The 12,260-nt window shown below is 41.7% G+C and overlaps 1 protein-coding gene and 1 long non-coding RNA gene across 7 annotated transcripts in view; one reads left to right on the forward strand and one right to left on the reverse strand.

Moving 5' to 3' along the window:
- Nucleotides 1-9,826, forward strand: part of ORC1 (origin recognition complex subunit 1) — a 32,336-nt gene extending 22,510 nt beyond the window's left edge. For 4 of the 6 annotated variants that reach the window (XM_058717395.1, XM_058717392.1, XM_058717394.1 and 1 more), the window contains 6 exons: nucleotides 581-688; nucleotides 976-1,125; nucleotides 2,296-2,415; nucleotides 6,323-6,492; nucleotides 7,688-7,775; nucleotides 9,486-9,826. In XM_058717395.1, the coding sequence (XP_058573378.1) occupies nucleotides 581-688; nucleotides 976-1,125; nucleotides 2,296-2,415; nucleotides 6,323-6,492; nucleotides 7,688-7,775; nucleotides 9,486-9,677 (828 nt within the window). In that variant the 3' untranslated portion in view covers nucleotides 9,678-9,826. Of the gene's footprint in view, nucleotides 1-580; nucleotides 689-975; nucleotides 1,126-2,295; nucleotides 2,416-6,322; nucleotides 6,493-7,607; nucleotides 7,776-9,485 lie in introns of those variants that run through there. The other 2 variants (XR_009258132.1, XM_058717397.1) reach the window with 2 other exon arrangements.
- On the reverse strand, nucleotides 29-12,252 carry LOC131504733 (uncharacterized). The gene is made up of 2 exons (XR_009258133.1): nucleotides 12,188-12,252; nucleotides 29-1,177 (listed from the first exon to the last, which is right to left on the reverse strand). It is a non-coding gene; the product is annotated as an uncharacterized LOC131504733 (long non-coding RNA).
- Nucleotides 12,253-12,260: the final 8 nt, after the last annotated feature.

A 12,260-nucleotide genomic window follows, 5' to 3' on the forward strand; every position in this document is an offset into this window, starting at 1 on the left:
TTTTTGGAAAGTACAGTTTCTTAGTGGCACATGAAAAAGGAAAGGTTTACTTAATTTTGTGCTTATTTCTATGTTTATGATGTGCCAGGTGTTGTCCTTTGTATGAGGTAGCATGGGCAAAGAAGGCAGGGACATCAGGGACCTTAAAGTCTAGGGGCTGGACATGAATTACTGCAAGCCAGGACTTGTTAATATGGCAAAAACTGTTTGCACACAGGAGGTACTGTGGCAGACTGGAAAAGGGATTAGAGGTAGCTGGAGTTTGAACCTCACTCTCATATTCATTAGTTGCTTTCTTGGAACAAGTAATATCCAGGTATAAACAGTCATGCCGTAATGATTTTGAAGAGGCTTCTGGGACCAGCCTGTGGCTCATTTGCATTCCAAACACGGACTCTGTCATCTCTTTTGGTACCTTCTCATCCCTCCAGGTTAAGGTTGAGACTAGACTGGAAGGCAGAGTTTAGGATACTAAAGTCCTCAGACTAAATTGCTTCCAGACTCCATTGCAAATTTAACATCAAGCTCAGGGGAGTAAAATCCTTACCATTTACCACACCTACTTTTCCCCCCATTGCAGAAGCTGACAGGCCAAAAGGCAACAGCTAACCATGCGGCAGAACTGCTGGCAAAGCGATTCCTCACCCGAAGGTCCTCTCAGGAAACCACTGTGCTGCTCGTGGATGAGGTACGGAGGTTCCCACGGGAGCACCGCAGAAGTGGCATGGTACTTGACTGTGGTGTTCCAGGAGCAAGTGCTGGGTTGTGGGGGGAGTCCTGCCTCCCTTCTTTCATCCTTCATTCATCTGAGCCTGTTCTTTGGTGGTGAGAGGCATGCATCCACGGACTTCCTTGCTGCTTTCGTGGTGTGATCCTAGAAGCACATGCAGCTAAAGCAGGAGTAACAGACCTTCACTCTGGGCCCTGGCTCTGTGTCTATGCTTGATCTTGACATCTCTCTCCATTTAATGGCAGCTCGACCTTCTATGGACTCAGAAACAAGACATAATGTACAATCTCTTTGACTGGCCCACTCACAAGGAGGCCCAGCTTGTGGTCCTGACCATTGCCAACACAATGGATCTGCCAGAGCGCATCATGATGAACCGGGTATCAAGCCGACTGGTAGGTCCTAAGGCTGTTCTCAAGCTGTTCTTACAGATCCATAAGCTGAGTTCTAAAAAATGAATACACAGAAAACTAAAGTAAATGAGAAAAGTAAAAAATGTGATTTCTGAAATTCTTACATTTAAATTAAATATGTCACCATTGCATGATTTTCCACAAACCCCATCTTCTTGGTATTCTACCTGGGCACTCTTAAACTGCACAGAGCCCTAAGGGTCTAATAATTTATTAAAAATATTGAAGCATTCAGGGTGCCTGGGTGGCTCAGCTGGTTGAGCATCCAGCTCTTGATTTTGGCTCAGGTCATGATCCCAAGGTCATGGGATCGAGCCCCACGTCAGGCTCCATGCTGAGTGTGGAGCCTGCTTGAGATTCTCTCTCTCTGCCCCTCTTCCACTCATGCACTCTCTCTCTAAAATAAAAACTATATATATACACATACGTGTGTGTGTGTGTGTACATATATGTATGTATATACACATATAAGCACTCACCCCTGCCAGGCAGTGTTCAAGCATGGAGCATAGCAGTGAACAAGGCAGACACAGCCTCTGCCCTCACAGACCTGGTGGTTCATCAGGAAGCACAATATCAAGTACTTACAAGGGTGATGAGTGAAGCCAGGAGCTGTGCCTGTGCTTATTGTAGAGCCCAAGATGGTCACAACCACTGTAATTAGAGCACCTCTTCCTTCATCTACTTCCAAATGATTCTGGTAGAGGGTTGCCTGGGCAGCTCAGTCGGTTAAGTGTCTGACTCTTGATTCCGGCTCAGGTCATGATCTCACGGTTTTGTGAGTTTGAGCCCCGCATCAGGCTCTGTGCTGGCCGTGCAGAGCCTGCTTGGGATTGTCTCTTTCCGTCTCTCTCTGCCCCTACCCCACTCATGCTCTATCTCTCTCAAATAAAATAAATGATGATTCTGGTAGAATAAAAGTTGTTTTAAACGAGATGAAAAAATACTTGAGAGCTACTGTTGACCTGCAGGATACCACTGGCCATTGTCAGTAGTGAAAGGAACTGGAATCTGTGGCGGTCCCAGGATGAAATGTGTCACGTGTTCTATGGGACTTGGGAACCAGTTTGAGAACTTGAGGGTGGCTGTCCAGCAGGACTGTCAGAGTGGGCAATTAATGAACTTATTCGTCTATTATCTTGTCTTCCCCAGGGTCTTACCAGGATGTCCTTCCAGCCCTATACTCACAGCCAACTGCAGCAGATCCTAATATCCCGACTCAAACATGTAAAGGCCTTTGAGGATGATGCCATCCAACTGGTAGCTAGGAAGGTAAGTCACTTTCAGGGAGCTCCTACTTGCACCTACAAACCAGGCGGCAAGTCTTTGCTGAGCACCTGCCTTGTGTTAGGTGCTCTGAAGATGAAGAGAAATTTAGAAAGTCCTATAAAAATAAATACCAAAAGTAGAAACAAAATTGGGAACAATTCCTTAACCTTCTTATTGTATAATTAATTAGCAGGCTATGAGTGTGGTGGGCTTATATACAAACGAAGATTAATTGATTCAGGTAACAGCTTTGTATAATGAAAAGGGTTGTATAGGCAGTCAGGTAGCAAACCTGGTTTAAGTTCTGGCTCTAATACTTAATAGGCATTGGAAGGTTATATGAAAGTTACTTAAAAACTTCCTGAGCCTTAGTTTTCTTTGAAAAAATGGAAATAATAAATAAATAAATGGGAATAATAATAATAGGGAATTAAATGAGATCATGTCTGTAATGTGCCTAGTAAGGTGCACACTCCAGGATAGGTGTGAGGTATTGGACATGCACATCCTCCAAGCTCACTGGGAGAATGCCCACCAACACTATTCTCAAGGCTGCTGAGGAATAAAGTAGTTTAAATGTCTGCTTCAAGCTAAGTGCAAGAAACCACACATCCACAGCATTTCAGCACTTAAAAGAAATACAAACTTTTTTCTGGTTCTTCTTGGTTGAAATGATCTGAATTCTGAGTGCCTATAGCAGCACATGTAATGCCAGCTCAGAGCTGGGTGCTGGGGTCAGAGGCAAGCCAGATACGGTGCTTGTCTCTAAGGGTTGCTTTCCAGGAGCAAGATCCTCAAAGTTACCATCTAACCTTTCTGTTAGGTAGTTTTTCACTTTTGCTATCATGCACTTTCTAAAAGTTCTTTTTTTTTCTCACTCTCTCTCCGAAGGGTCCTTTTTTCTTATGCTGTTCTATTTATTTGAGGTTGTCTTCTCACTTTTCCTCCAAGATGCTTTTGTCTTTTGAATTTAGTCTCTGTCCTGCATGGTTGGAGACTTTCCTCAGATGTCTTGGTTGTCCACTCTGGTGTATGAGTAAAGATTAAAAAGCTTTTGGGAGCGCTGAGCACATGAGTGGGGCTTGTTCTCTGGGAGCTTCACTGTGGGGTAATCTGATTGGGCCAATTTCAGTATCTCCAGTTCTTTCCCATTAGGATAGGCAGATTTCCCAGACTGGGTGTCCCAGGTCCTGCCTGGAGGGCAATATTCTGGGAGTGGGGGAGGTAGGCTGGAGTCAGAGAGGGTAGAGGTCTTCAAATCCAGCATGCAAACAGTAACCATTTATATCCAGTGAGGGACATCCCCTCCCCTGCAATGATACCTAGTGTTCCCTGGTTCAGAGACTTTTTATCTTTATTTGAGAATAAATCTCTGAACTCATGCCATGGCAGAAGAGGGATAATCTCCCAGGCAAAGAGTTTTATGGAAACAGTACAAATTACCAAGGCGCAAAATTTTCCTACAGAGCCCTAAAACTTCCTCAGTGGCCCTAATGTTTACCCAGCAGCATGAAATGGGGGAGGGATCTAGGGCAAGGGTCAGCAAACTTTTTCTGTGAAAGGCCAGGAAGGAAATGTTGTAGGCTTTTTTTATAATGGTCTCTGTCACCACTATTCACCTCTGCCCTTGCATCTTGAATGCAGCCATGTACAGTATATTAAATGAATGCTCACAGTTGTGTTCCAATGAAACTTTTTAAATGTACAAAAATGTATGGCAAGCTGTAGTTTGCTGACTCCTAATCTAGGGCATCAATTTCTTAACTTTCAACCAGTCCTCCTTATTTTAGCCAAACATCCCCCTTTACCTCCAGTTCCAGTATCACTATTGTCTGAGCATTTTGAAGATATATAGTGTAACTTGGATTCGTTCTTGGATTCCTTAATACTGGCTTAGGAATTGGCTTTCTCTAGTTTGCAGAGTCAACCACTACTCTGCCAACTTACAGAAATTATATCCACTATTCCCCCTGTTGCTTCCCATCCTTTTAGGGTTCTTGGTTTCACAAGGCGTCAAATTTAGATGCTTTTTTTACTCAAAACTCTTGCCTGTCATTTCAAACCTCATTTCCATTTCTTTACACATAAAGAAACAAATGTATCTTATGTTCTGTATCTTACCTGAGTCTTTGTGGATCTAATCCTATTGATTACTGTTTCCCTGCATATGTGCCCTTGTTTCCTTATTTCTGGGTCTTGAATTTTTTTTTTTGTTTTGTTTTGTTTTTTCTATTGTATGCTCATGTTCCTTAGGGCTTTCTCTAAGAATTGAGGACTGGGTTGAAATTAGTTCATTTAGAATTTGTTTTGTTTTTCCTTCTGTCAGTTACCAAGGGCCACTATCAACTGGGACCATTTTTGAACAAAATTCTCCACTTGAGGTTTTTAGGAGACACAACAGAAATTTGGGCTTCAAATCCACGGGAAGGCTTGTAGTTACAGGTTGGTTTTTACACCTACCTAGCACCAAGGTCTAAACAGGCCATTTTTCTTGCCATCTCTTGCATGATGGATCTTTCATTCACCCTCATGCTGAGGCTGTATTGGAGGTCACAGCCCAAGTTTATACAGGGTCTTCTGTTAGATTCCATGTTGGATGGGCCCTAGCTTTTCTTTCGTCTCCTGCACCCCAGAGCAGTTAAAAAGGGGGATTTATGGTCATCAAAGTTTGTGGATAAGAACTGGGCAAGAACTGCTTTGGGTGTTTTCTTGCTTCCCAGGGTCACCTGTTCACTTTGTTCTTTGTTCTTTGAGGTAGCTCTTGAGTCCATGTTACGAGCCACTACACGGTGCTGCTTCACAAGGCAGTGGGAATGGTGATTGGAGGGAAGAAGTGATAGGTGGAAACATCCATGGGACATCTTTAGCAACTAAATGGGAAATTAGAGAAAGGAAGAATATAAACTGATACTCCTGTTCTTGTCTTGGGTTACTAGAAAAGTGACCTTTAGAATGTCTTAAATTTGCATTCTGGAAACTAATATACACAAAACATTTAAAGACTCCTATAATCTCACTTCCCTCAAGTGACTGCTTTTAATCTTGGTGTGTTGTGTATTTATATGCCTATACAATTTGCTCTTTTAAACTTAACATGGAATTTTGGAAGGAAGTAATCATTTCACGATGTTGTCAGGCAGGACATCGTTACCTGTGATTGTTGTTGGGCAAGTGGTGGGGATTGCTGGCCGATATTGGAATACTGAGATCCTTGCAGGCTGCAGAGTCCAGGAATTCCCTCTGTGAAATTTAAAGTGCAAGTGGCTTTCTGAGTCAGTTTGGAAGAGTACAGGATTCCCTGTGAAGGGAATCTGCATGTGGAAAGAAAGGAGCAACAGCGGAGTTGTTGGCATTGTGGGTTGGTCTGATTCATCGAACCACAGAATCCTCTGTGTCCTTCAGCTTTGTGGCTCCCTTCCCTCTTTTTTTTTTTTTTTTTTTTAAGTTTTATTTATTTACTTTTTTGAGAGAGAAAGAGCACGTGCGCATGTGCTACATGAGTGGGGAAGGGGCAGAGTGAGAGGAGACAGAGTCCCAACATAGGGCTGGAATTCACCAACCAGGAGATCATGACCTGAGCTGAAGTTGGACGCTCAACAGACTGAGTCACCCAGGTGCCCCCATATCCCAAATTTTAAATAAAGCTGAGAATCCCTGCCCTTTCCACTATGGATTTATCTGTAAACCCAAAATAAAGGTTTGGACTAAAGGAAGAGTCCCAGGTACGTTATAGTAATTTATACCCGGGCTTCCACCAGGTTCCTACTGGGTCTAAGTACATACATAACATCAGGCTTAAGCCCATTCCCGGCACTGCCTTTCCTTTTTAGCTGAACACAGAACCTGTTGGTTTTTCTCCTGGGCTGAGATGGTAAAGGGACCTCAAGGAATAAAATATTCCCTCTTGTAGGTAGCAGCCCTTTCTGGAGATGCACGACGCTGCCTGGACATTTGTAGGCGTGCCACAGAGATCTGTGAGTTCTCCTGCCAGAAGCCCGACTCCCCTGGCCTGGTCACTGTAGCCCACTTGCTGCAAGCAGTAGATGAGATGTTTTCGTCATCATATATCACTGCCATCAAGTAAGTTGCTTCTAAATGATGTGGATAACAATATTGTACTATGATTATGTAACTTGATAAGTATAGCTGTAAAGCCAATTATATTACAATATACAAATGTTTCAGAGTAACACATTTGTAAATCCTAAAAGTACATAATGTTATATGTCAAAATGTATTCAGTGTTTTAAAAAGTAAGATTCTTTTGCTTCCTGACCCTGGACCTTCCTTGGAAAACCTCTGGAGAGGTCCACATTCTAGGAAGGCCATAGAAGTTTCTAAGCTTTTACTCATTCAGAACTGCATTTACTGAAGACACTGTCCTTTTCCCTCCCTCCCCCACTTCTTTCTTTAAGTAGGCTTCACACCCAGTGCACGGCCCAGCATGGGGCTTGAACTCACGACCCTGAGATCAAGACCTGAGCTGAGATCAAGAGTCAGACGTTCAACTGACTGAGCCACCCAGGTGCCCCAGACACTATCCTTTTCTTAAGGGGCATAGTCTACAGAGAAATAGAAATGCAAATCTGGTGCACCTGGCTGACTCAGTCAGAAGAATGTGTGACTGTTGATCTTGAGGTGAGATCAAGCCCCACATGAGATGTAGAGATTACGTAAATAAAACTTTTAAAAAAATAAAAGAGGGGCACCTGGGTGGCTCAGTCGGTTGGGCGGCCAACTTCAGCTCAGGTCATGATCTCGCGGTCCATGAGTTCGAGCCCCGGGTCGGGCTCTGTACTGACAGCTCAGAGCCTGGAGCCTGTTTCAGATTCTGTGTCTCCCTCTCTGACCCTCCCCCGTTCATGCTCTGTCTCTCTCTGTCTCAAAAATAAATAAACGTTAAAAAAATAAATAAATAAAAGAAAAAATAAAGAAATGCAAACTTCGTACAGGAGGAGAACTGTGACCACTTACTGAGTGAAGTAAAGTGCTGTTGGACTAGTCCTCTTACACTGAATGATACACTCTGCTCATGAAATGAGTGTGCTGATATATTTCCAGATACAGTTGCTGTGTTGCCTGGCTTCCGAAGTGGCATTTTCTATATCATTTTGAAACTTTAGGGGGTAGGAGAAAACTTGCTGAATAATATAGGAGAAAGTATTTCCCAGTTTTTTCTTCTCTTTTCTCTAAAGACAGAAAAACTTAATATTTGACTTTTCTCTGGGCTGGTGGTATAGCCACTTATGAGAATTCACATCTCATTTTCTTTGAGAAACTCCTCTGTTCTGGAACAGAGTTTCCTGAGAGCCATACTTGCTGAGTTCCGGCGATCAGGACTAGAAGAAGCAACATTTCAACAGGTAAGTGATTTTTTTTTTTTTTTTTCCCCAAATCCTTCTAGATTTTGGTTTTGGTGCTTCTTAAATGGGTGGGAATTTCAATCACTGTGTAACAGTTAGTCTTTATTTGTGCCAACCTGTTATGTTACAGAATATCAGACCAACACCTATTTTTATGTGATATTTTTATTTAGTTTTATGAGAAGAGACCTTTGGCAACTGGTTTCTGCATATTAGATTGAAGGAGTACTATGTGCCAGATACTGTTTTAGGAGTAAGAGATTTAAAGATGAGTAGGAACAAGAGATATTGCCCTAATAAAGCTTGTGTGGTGGCGATAAGGCTCTCAGAATGACCCATTTTTTTCTTTAATTTTAGTTTATTTATTTTATGTGCTAGAGAGAGAGGGCGAGGGGGCCAATGAATATGAGCAGGGGAGGGGTAGAGAGAGGGAGAGAGAGAGAATCTTAATTTAATGGAAAATTCCATTTTCCAGAGCCCCATATGGTGCTCTATCTCATGAACCATGAGATCATGACCTGAGCCCAAAATCAAGAGTCTGACACTTAATGGACTGAGCCACCCAGGCCTCCCCAGGATGACCCATTTTAAAAACAAACTAGATCAATCCAAACCTTCTTTGAGCATAGTTTCAAGTGTATCAAGTAAAAGGAATCACTAGGGCATGTACCTTAGAGTTCTGTTGAAAACTAGTGTCCATAGGTAATGAGCTGCCTTAAAATATTATTGAAGGTGTTTGAGTGTGTACCTGGGAGTGTATGTGTTTGTGTGTGTGTGTGTGTCACTATGTTTTAGACATACAAATGGAGAGGTCAGGAAAACATTTTCCTTCCAGCTATTTCTTTACTTCCTTTCACGTTTTCTTTAAATTCTGTTTTAAACATTTAGGTGTTGGTTATGTTTGCCCATTATTGTTCTTCTAGGGCCTGAGAGAGCTCTTCTGTAGAAAGCAGCCTTCATTTCAGTTTGTAAACATTTCCTGAACATCTGCAGTGTGTCAGTCCTGTGATGTGATCCAGGAACCCTGAGCTGAATTGGTCAATATCCCTGGCTCCTGAGAAGCTCTCAGCCTGGATGGGAGTGGGGGTTGGGTGATTTATAAATAGAATAAGAGTGACCAGGAAGTGCTTCAGACTTGCCTGACACACTGGGGCGCTTTAGGAATCTGTTTCCCATTATCTTCCTGCCTGTCTTGTGCAGCATTCTTCCTGGGCCTTTCTGCTTTTCCAGAGGTCATGCTTTAGTACCTGTGTGCTATCATCTGCTAAGGAAAATACGCTTGTAGTAAAATTTAACCGGAATTATGAAAATCTCAATTGGAACTCTCAATTCTCCCTGGAGACTAGGATTGTTTGTATGAGTGACAATTACTACATATTTTATATCCATTAACACATGAGGGATGTGGCAGTATATTTAATAGATAAAACTGAAGCTCAAAAAGTAAAATCACTTGCCCAGGGTTGCATATTTAGGTGAATGGTAGAACCAGGATTCAGACCTGCTCTGATTCCAAAGCCAGAATAGCATTCTGCCCCTGCATTTGTGCCCCATTGGGGCACCTGTTGATGCTTTCAGGGTATTGAGTATCCTGGACAAGAAGTGTCTGACTTTCCTAAAAGAAGAAATAAATGATCAGGTACAGAATCAGGACTACCTTTCCTCTTAAACTTTCTGGCATTTGACCTCAGATTTGCTTTTTGTTTCTAGGTATACAGTCAACACGTGGCACTGTGCAGAATGGAGGGACTTCCGTACCCTACCATGTCAGAGACAATGGCAGTGTGCTCTCATCTAGGCTCTTGTCGCCTTCTCCTTGTGGAGTCCAGCAGGAATGACCTGCTCCTTCGTGTGCGGCTCAATGTCAGCCAGGATGATGTGCTGTACGCGCTGAAGGAGTGAAGATCTTCACAAGGAAGGACTGTGATCAGATGTTTTCAAAGAGCTTGATTTCCTTTTTCTAAGCACATCAAATTGTAGCAAAGTATACTGAATGGAAATGGCTGTCATGTATTTTGGAATTTTCCATTAAATAATTTGCTTTTTCTAGAGTGTTTGAGAAGTTTGCAGACATTACAAACATCAGATTATAAAACCAAACCATCCTTCCTACTATAAGCCCTCCTTGTGATTTTTATTTGTTAGTGGCCCTGCCATTTACTTAATGGTAAGGTGGTATATACACAATTATATGTATCTGTATAAAATAGTTGTGGAAGAATATGTAAGAAATTGGTTACATTGGTTCCCTCTGGAAAAGAACTAGATGGCTATGGTCAGGGATTAGAGGAAGACTTACTGTATGTCCTGTATCTTTTTAACAATGTAAATATAACAAACTTCTTTTTTATAAACTAACTGCTGGAAATAGTATCAGTGACAAATAATCCATACCAACAAATAGCTAGAAAATACAATTTTTAAAAGTTATCATAAAAACAAATATTTAAATAAATTTAGAAGGCACAAAATATAAGGTATCAAGAAATATATGTAATAAAGAGATGTAATTAATCTCTAAATACAGATCTATTGCAGTCAAAATCTTGGCAGGGTTTTTTGTGTTACTTTGCAATTCTCATATTTATATTTCCAGCCAACAATGGATGGACATCTAAAACCTCCTTATGATGTAATAATCATGCCAGGAGTATTTGACCCAAATCTGCTGATGAGAAAATTATCAGATAAATCAAAATTGGGGGAAAATATTACGCAAAGCAACTGTTCCTCTTCAAAAATAGTATCACAAAAGACCAAAAAACCATTGGAGAATAGGGAAATGAGACATAGCTAAATGTACTGTGTGAAACTTGATTGGGTCTGGACTTAAGAGATACAATTATAAACAAAACTATGGACTATATATTATGTAAGTATTATGTAAATGTGAAACTTTGTGAGTGGAAAATACCGTAGTTATGTAGGAGAATGCCCTTGTTCTTAGGAGAATTATGATGAAATATTTATGAGTGAAATAGAATATCTGCAAATCTCAAACAATTCAGAAAAAAATATGCACATATATTTATAACTGCATATAAAGGAGGATCCGTATCAGAATGAAGAATTACATAATAAAAAGGATAAATGAGTCATCTACAAAGAAACCTGAATGACCAACAAAATGGCAACATAGTAAATGAGACTTGCAAGCCAAAACATTTCCACATGTATTAGAGAAGGTTTCCATGACAATAAGGCAACAACTGGAACCCAAACGCCCCACTGATGGGAATATAAATTGAAACTACTTTGGACATAATTTGGTAATATCTAATCTGGAAAATGCAGAAATCCTATGAGCCAGCGATCCCACTCCTACCCTAAAAAACATGTGTACCCCAGTTGTTGTGTACAAGAATGTTCATTGTAGGGGTACCTGGGTGGCTCAGTCAGTTAAGGTCAGACTTTGGCTCAGGTCATGAGCTCACAGTTTATGGGTTCCAGGCCTACGGCCGGCTCTATGCTGACAGCTCAGCTTTCCACTCTATTGTACTGGTTTTTTTCTTAAACTGTGGTAGGCACCCTCGTATTTATGTCAATTCACACAAAAAATAGGAACTATTTATTTTGAGTACCTACCATGTCTATGCATGCACTGCTCTAGGCACCGGAGAGAACTTGGGAGAATTTTATGCTTTTATGGAGCTTGCATTCAAGCAAATATTGTAGATCTGTGTATATATTAAATATTTCTTTATAAAATGTTTAATGAGAAGAAATATGGGAGTGAAACTTCAACTTTTTTATATTTGAAACTTAAGTTTTAAAGTGGTAAAGACGGTCTCCTTGGAAAATCACCCAAAAGCAGTAAGGAGATGGAAAAGCCCTTTGTCCAAAAAAAAACTGGTAGATTTTTTAAACCTCTAACTACAAACCGCAAAACAGTAATAGCTTAAAAGTTTGGAATTTAGGCAGGTGCACGTTGCAAGATTTTAAGATGAAGATTCTCTTTAACGCCCCATCCACCCGCCATTTCATCGCCCTGCTGGTTATAGGCGTTATCTCGGTTTTAAACTGAAGCGACTTCATGAAGAGGTTCAATGAACACTGCCAGTCTTATCTTAGGTGTTCAACTCGCCTTCTGACTGAAAAAGGTACATTCAGTTGCTGAATGATTAGGAAACAAATGGTGAGCCCCATTTCTATTTCTCTAGACTCATTTACAGAGACAACACTGACGAGGGTGGCAAACAAGCCCCGCCTCCATTCAGAGTGGGGCGGGGCGAGGGCGTGAGGCCATGTAGGTCTGGAGAGTGTGCGCCCAGGAGCTTCATACTGGGAGTAGGGGAGGAAGCATAGCGAGGAACTTGTAAATACAAAAGGCAGAGGACGAACCTACTGCATTTGCGCCCTCAGCGTTACAACCCAACACCAACCAACGACCCTCTCCGCAAGCCTCGCCCTACCTGCCCAAAGGCGCCTGCGCGTTGGAAAACCTCGCCCTTGGAGTCACCTGTTGGTTCGTCACGCCCACCTCGT

The sequence above is a fragment of the Neofelis nebulosa genome, chromosome 2 (genome assembly GCF_028018385.1).
Source record: "Neofelis nebulosa isolate mNeoNeb1 chromosome 2, mNeoNeb1.pri, whole genome shotgun sequence".
Taxonomy (NCBI): domain Eukaryota; kingdom Metazoa; phylum Chordata; class Mammalia; order Carnivora; family Felidae; genus Neofelis; species Neofelis nebulosa.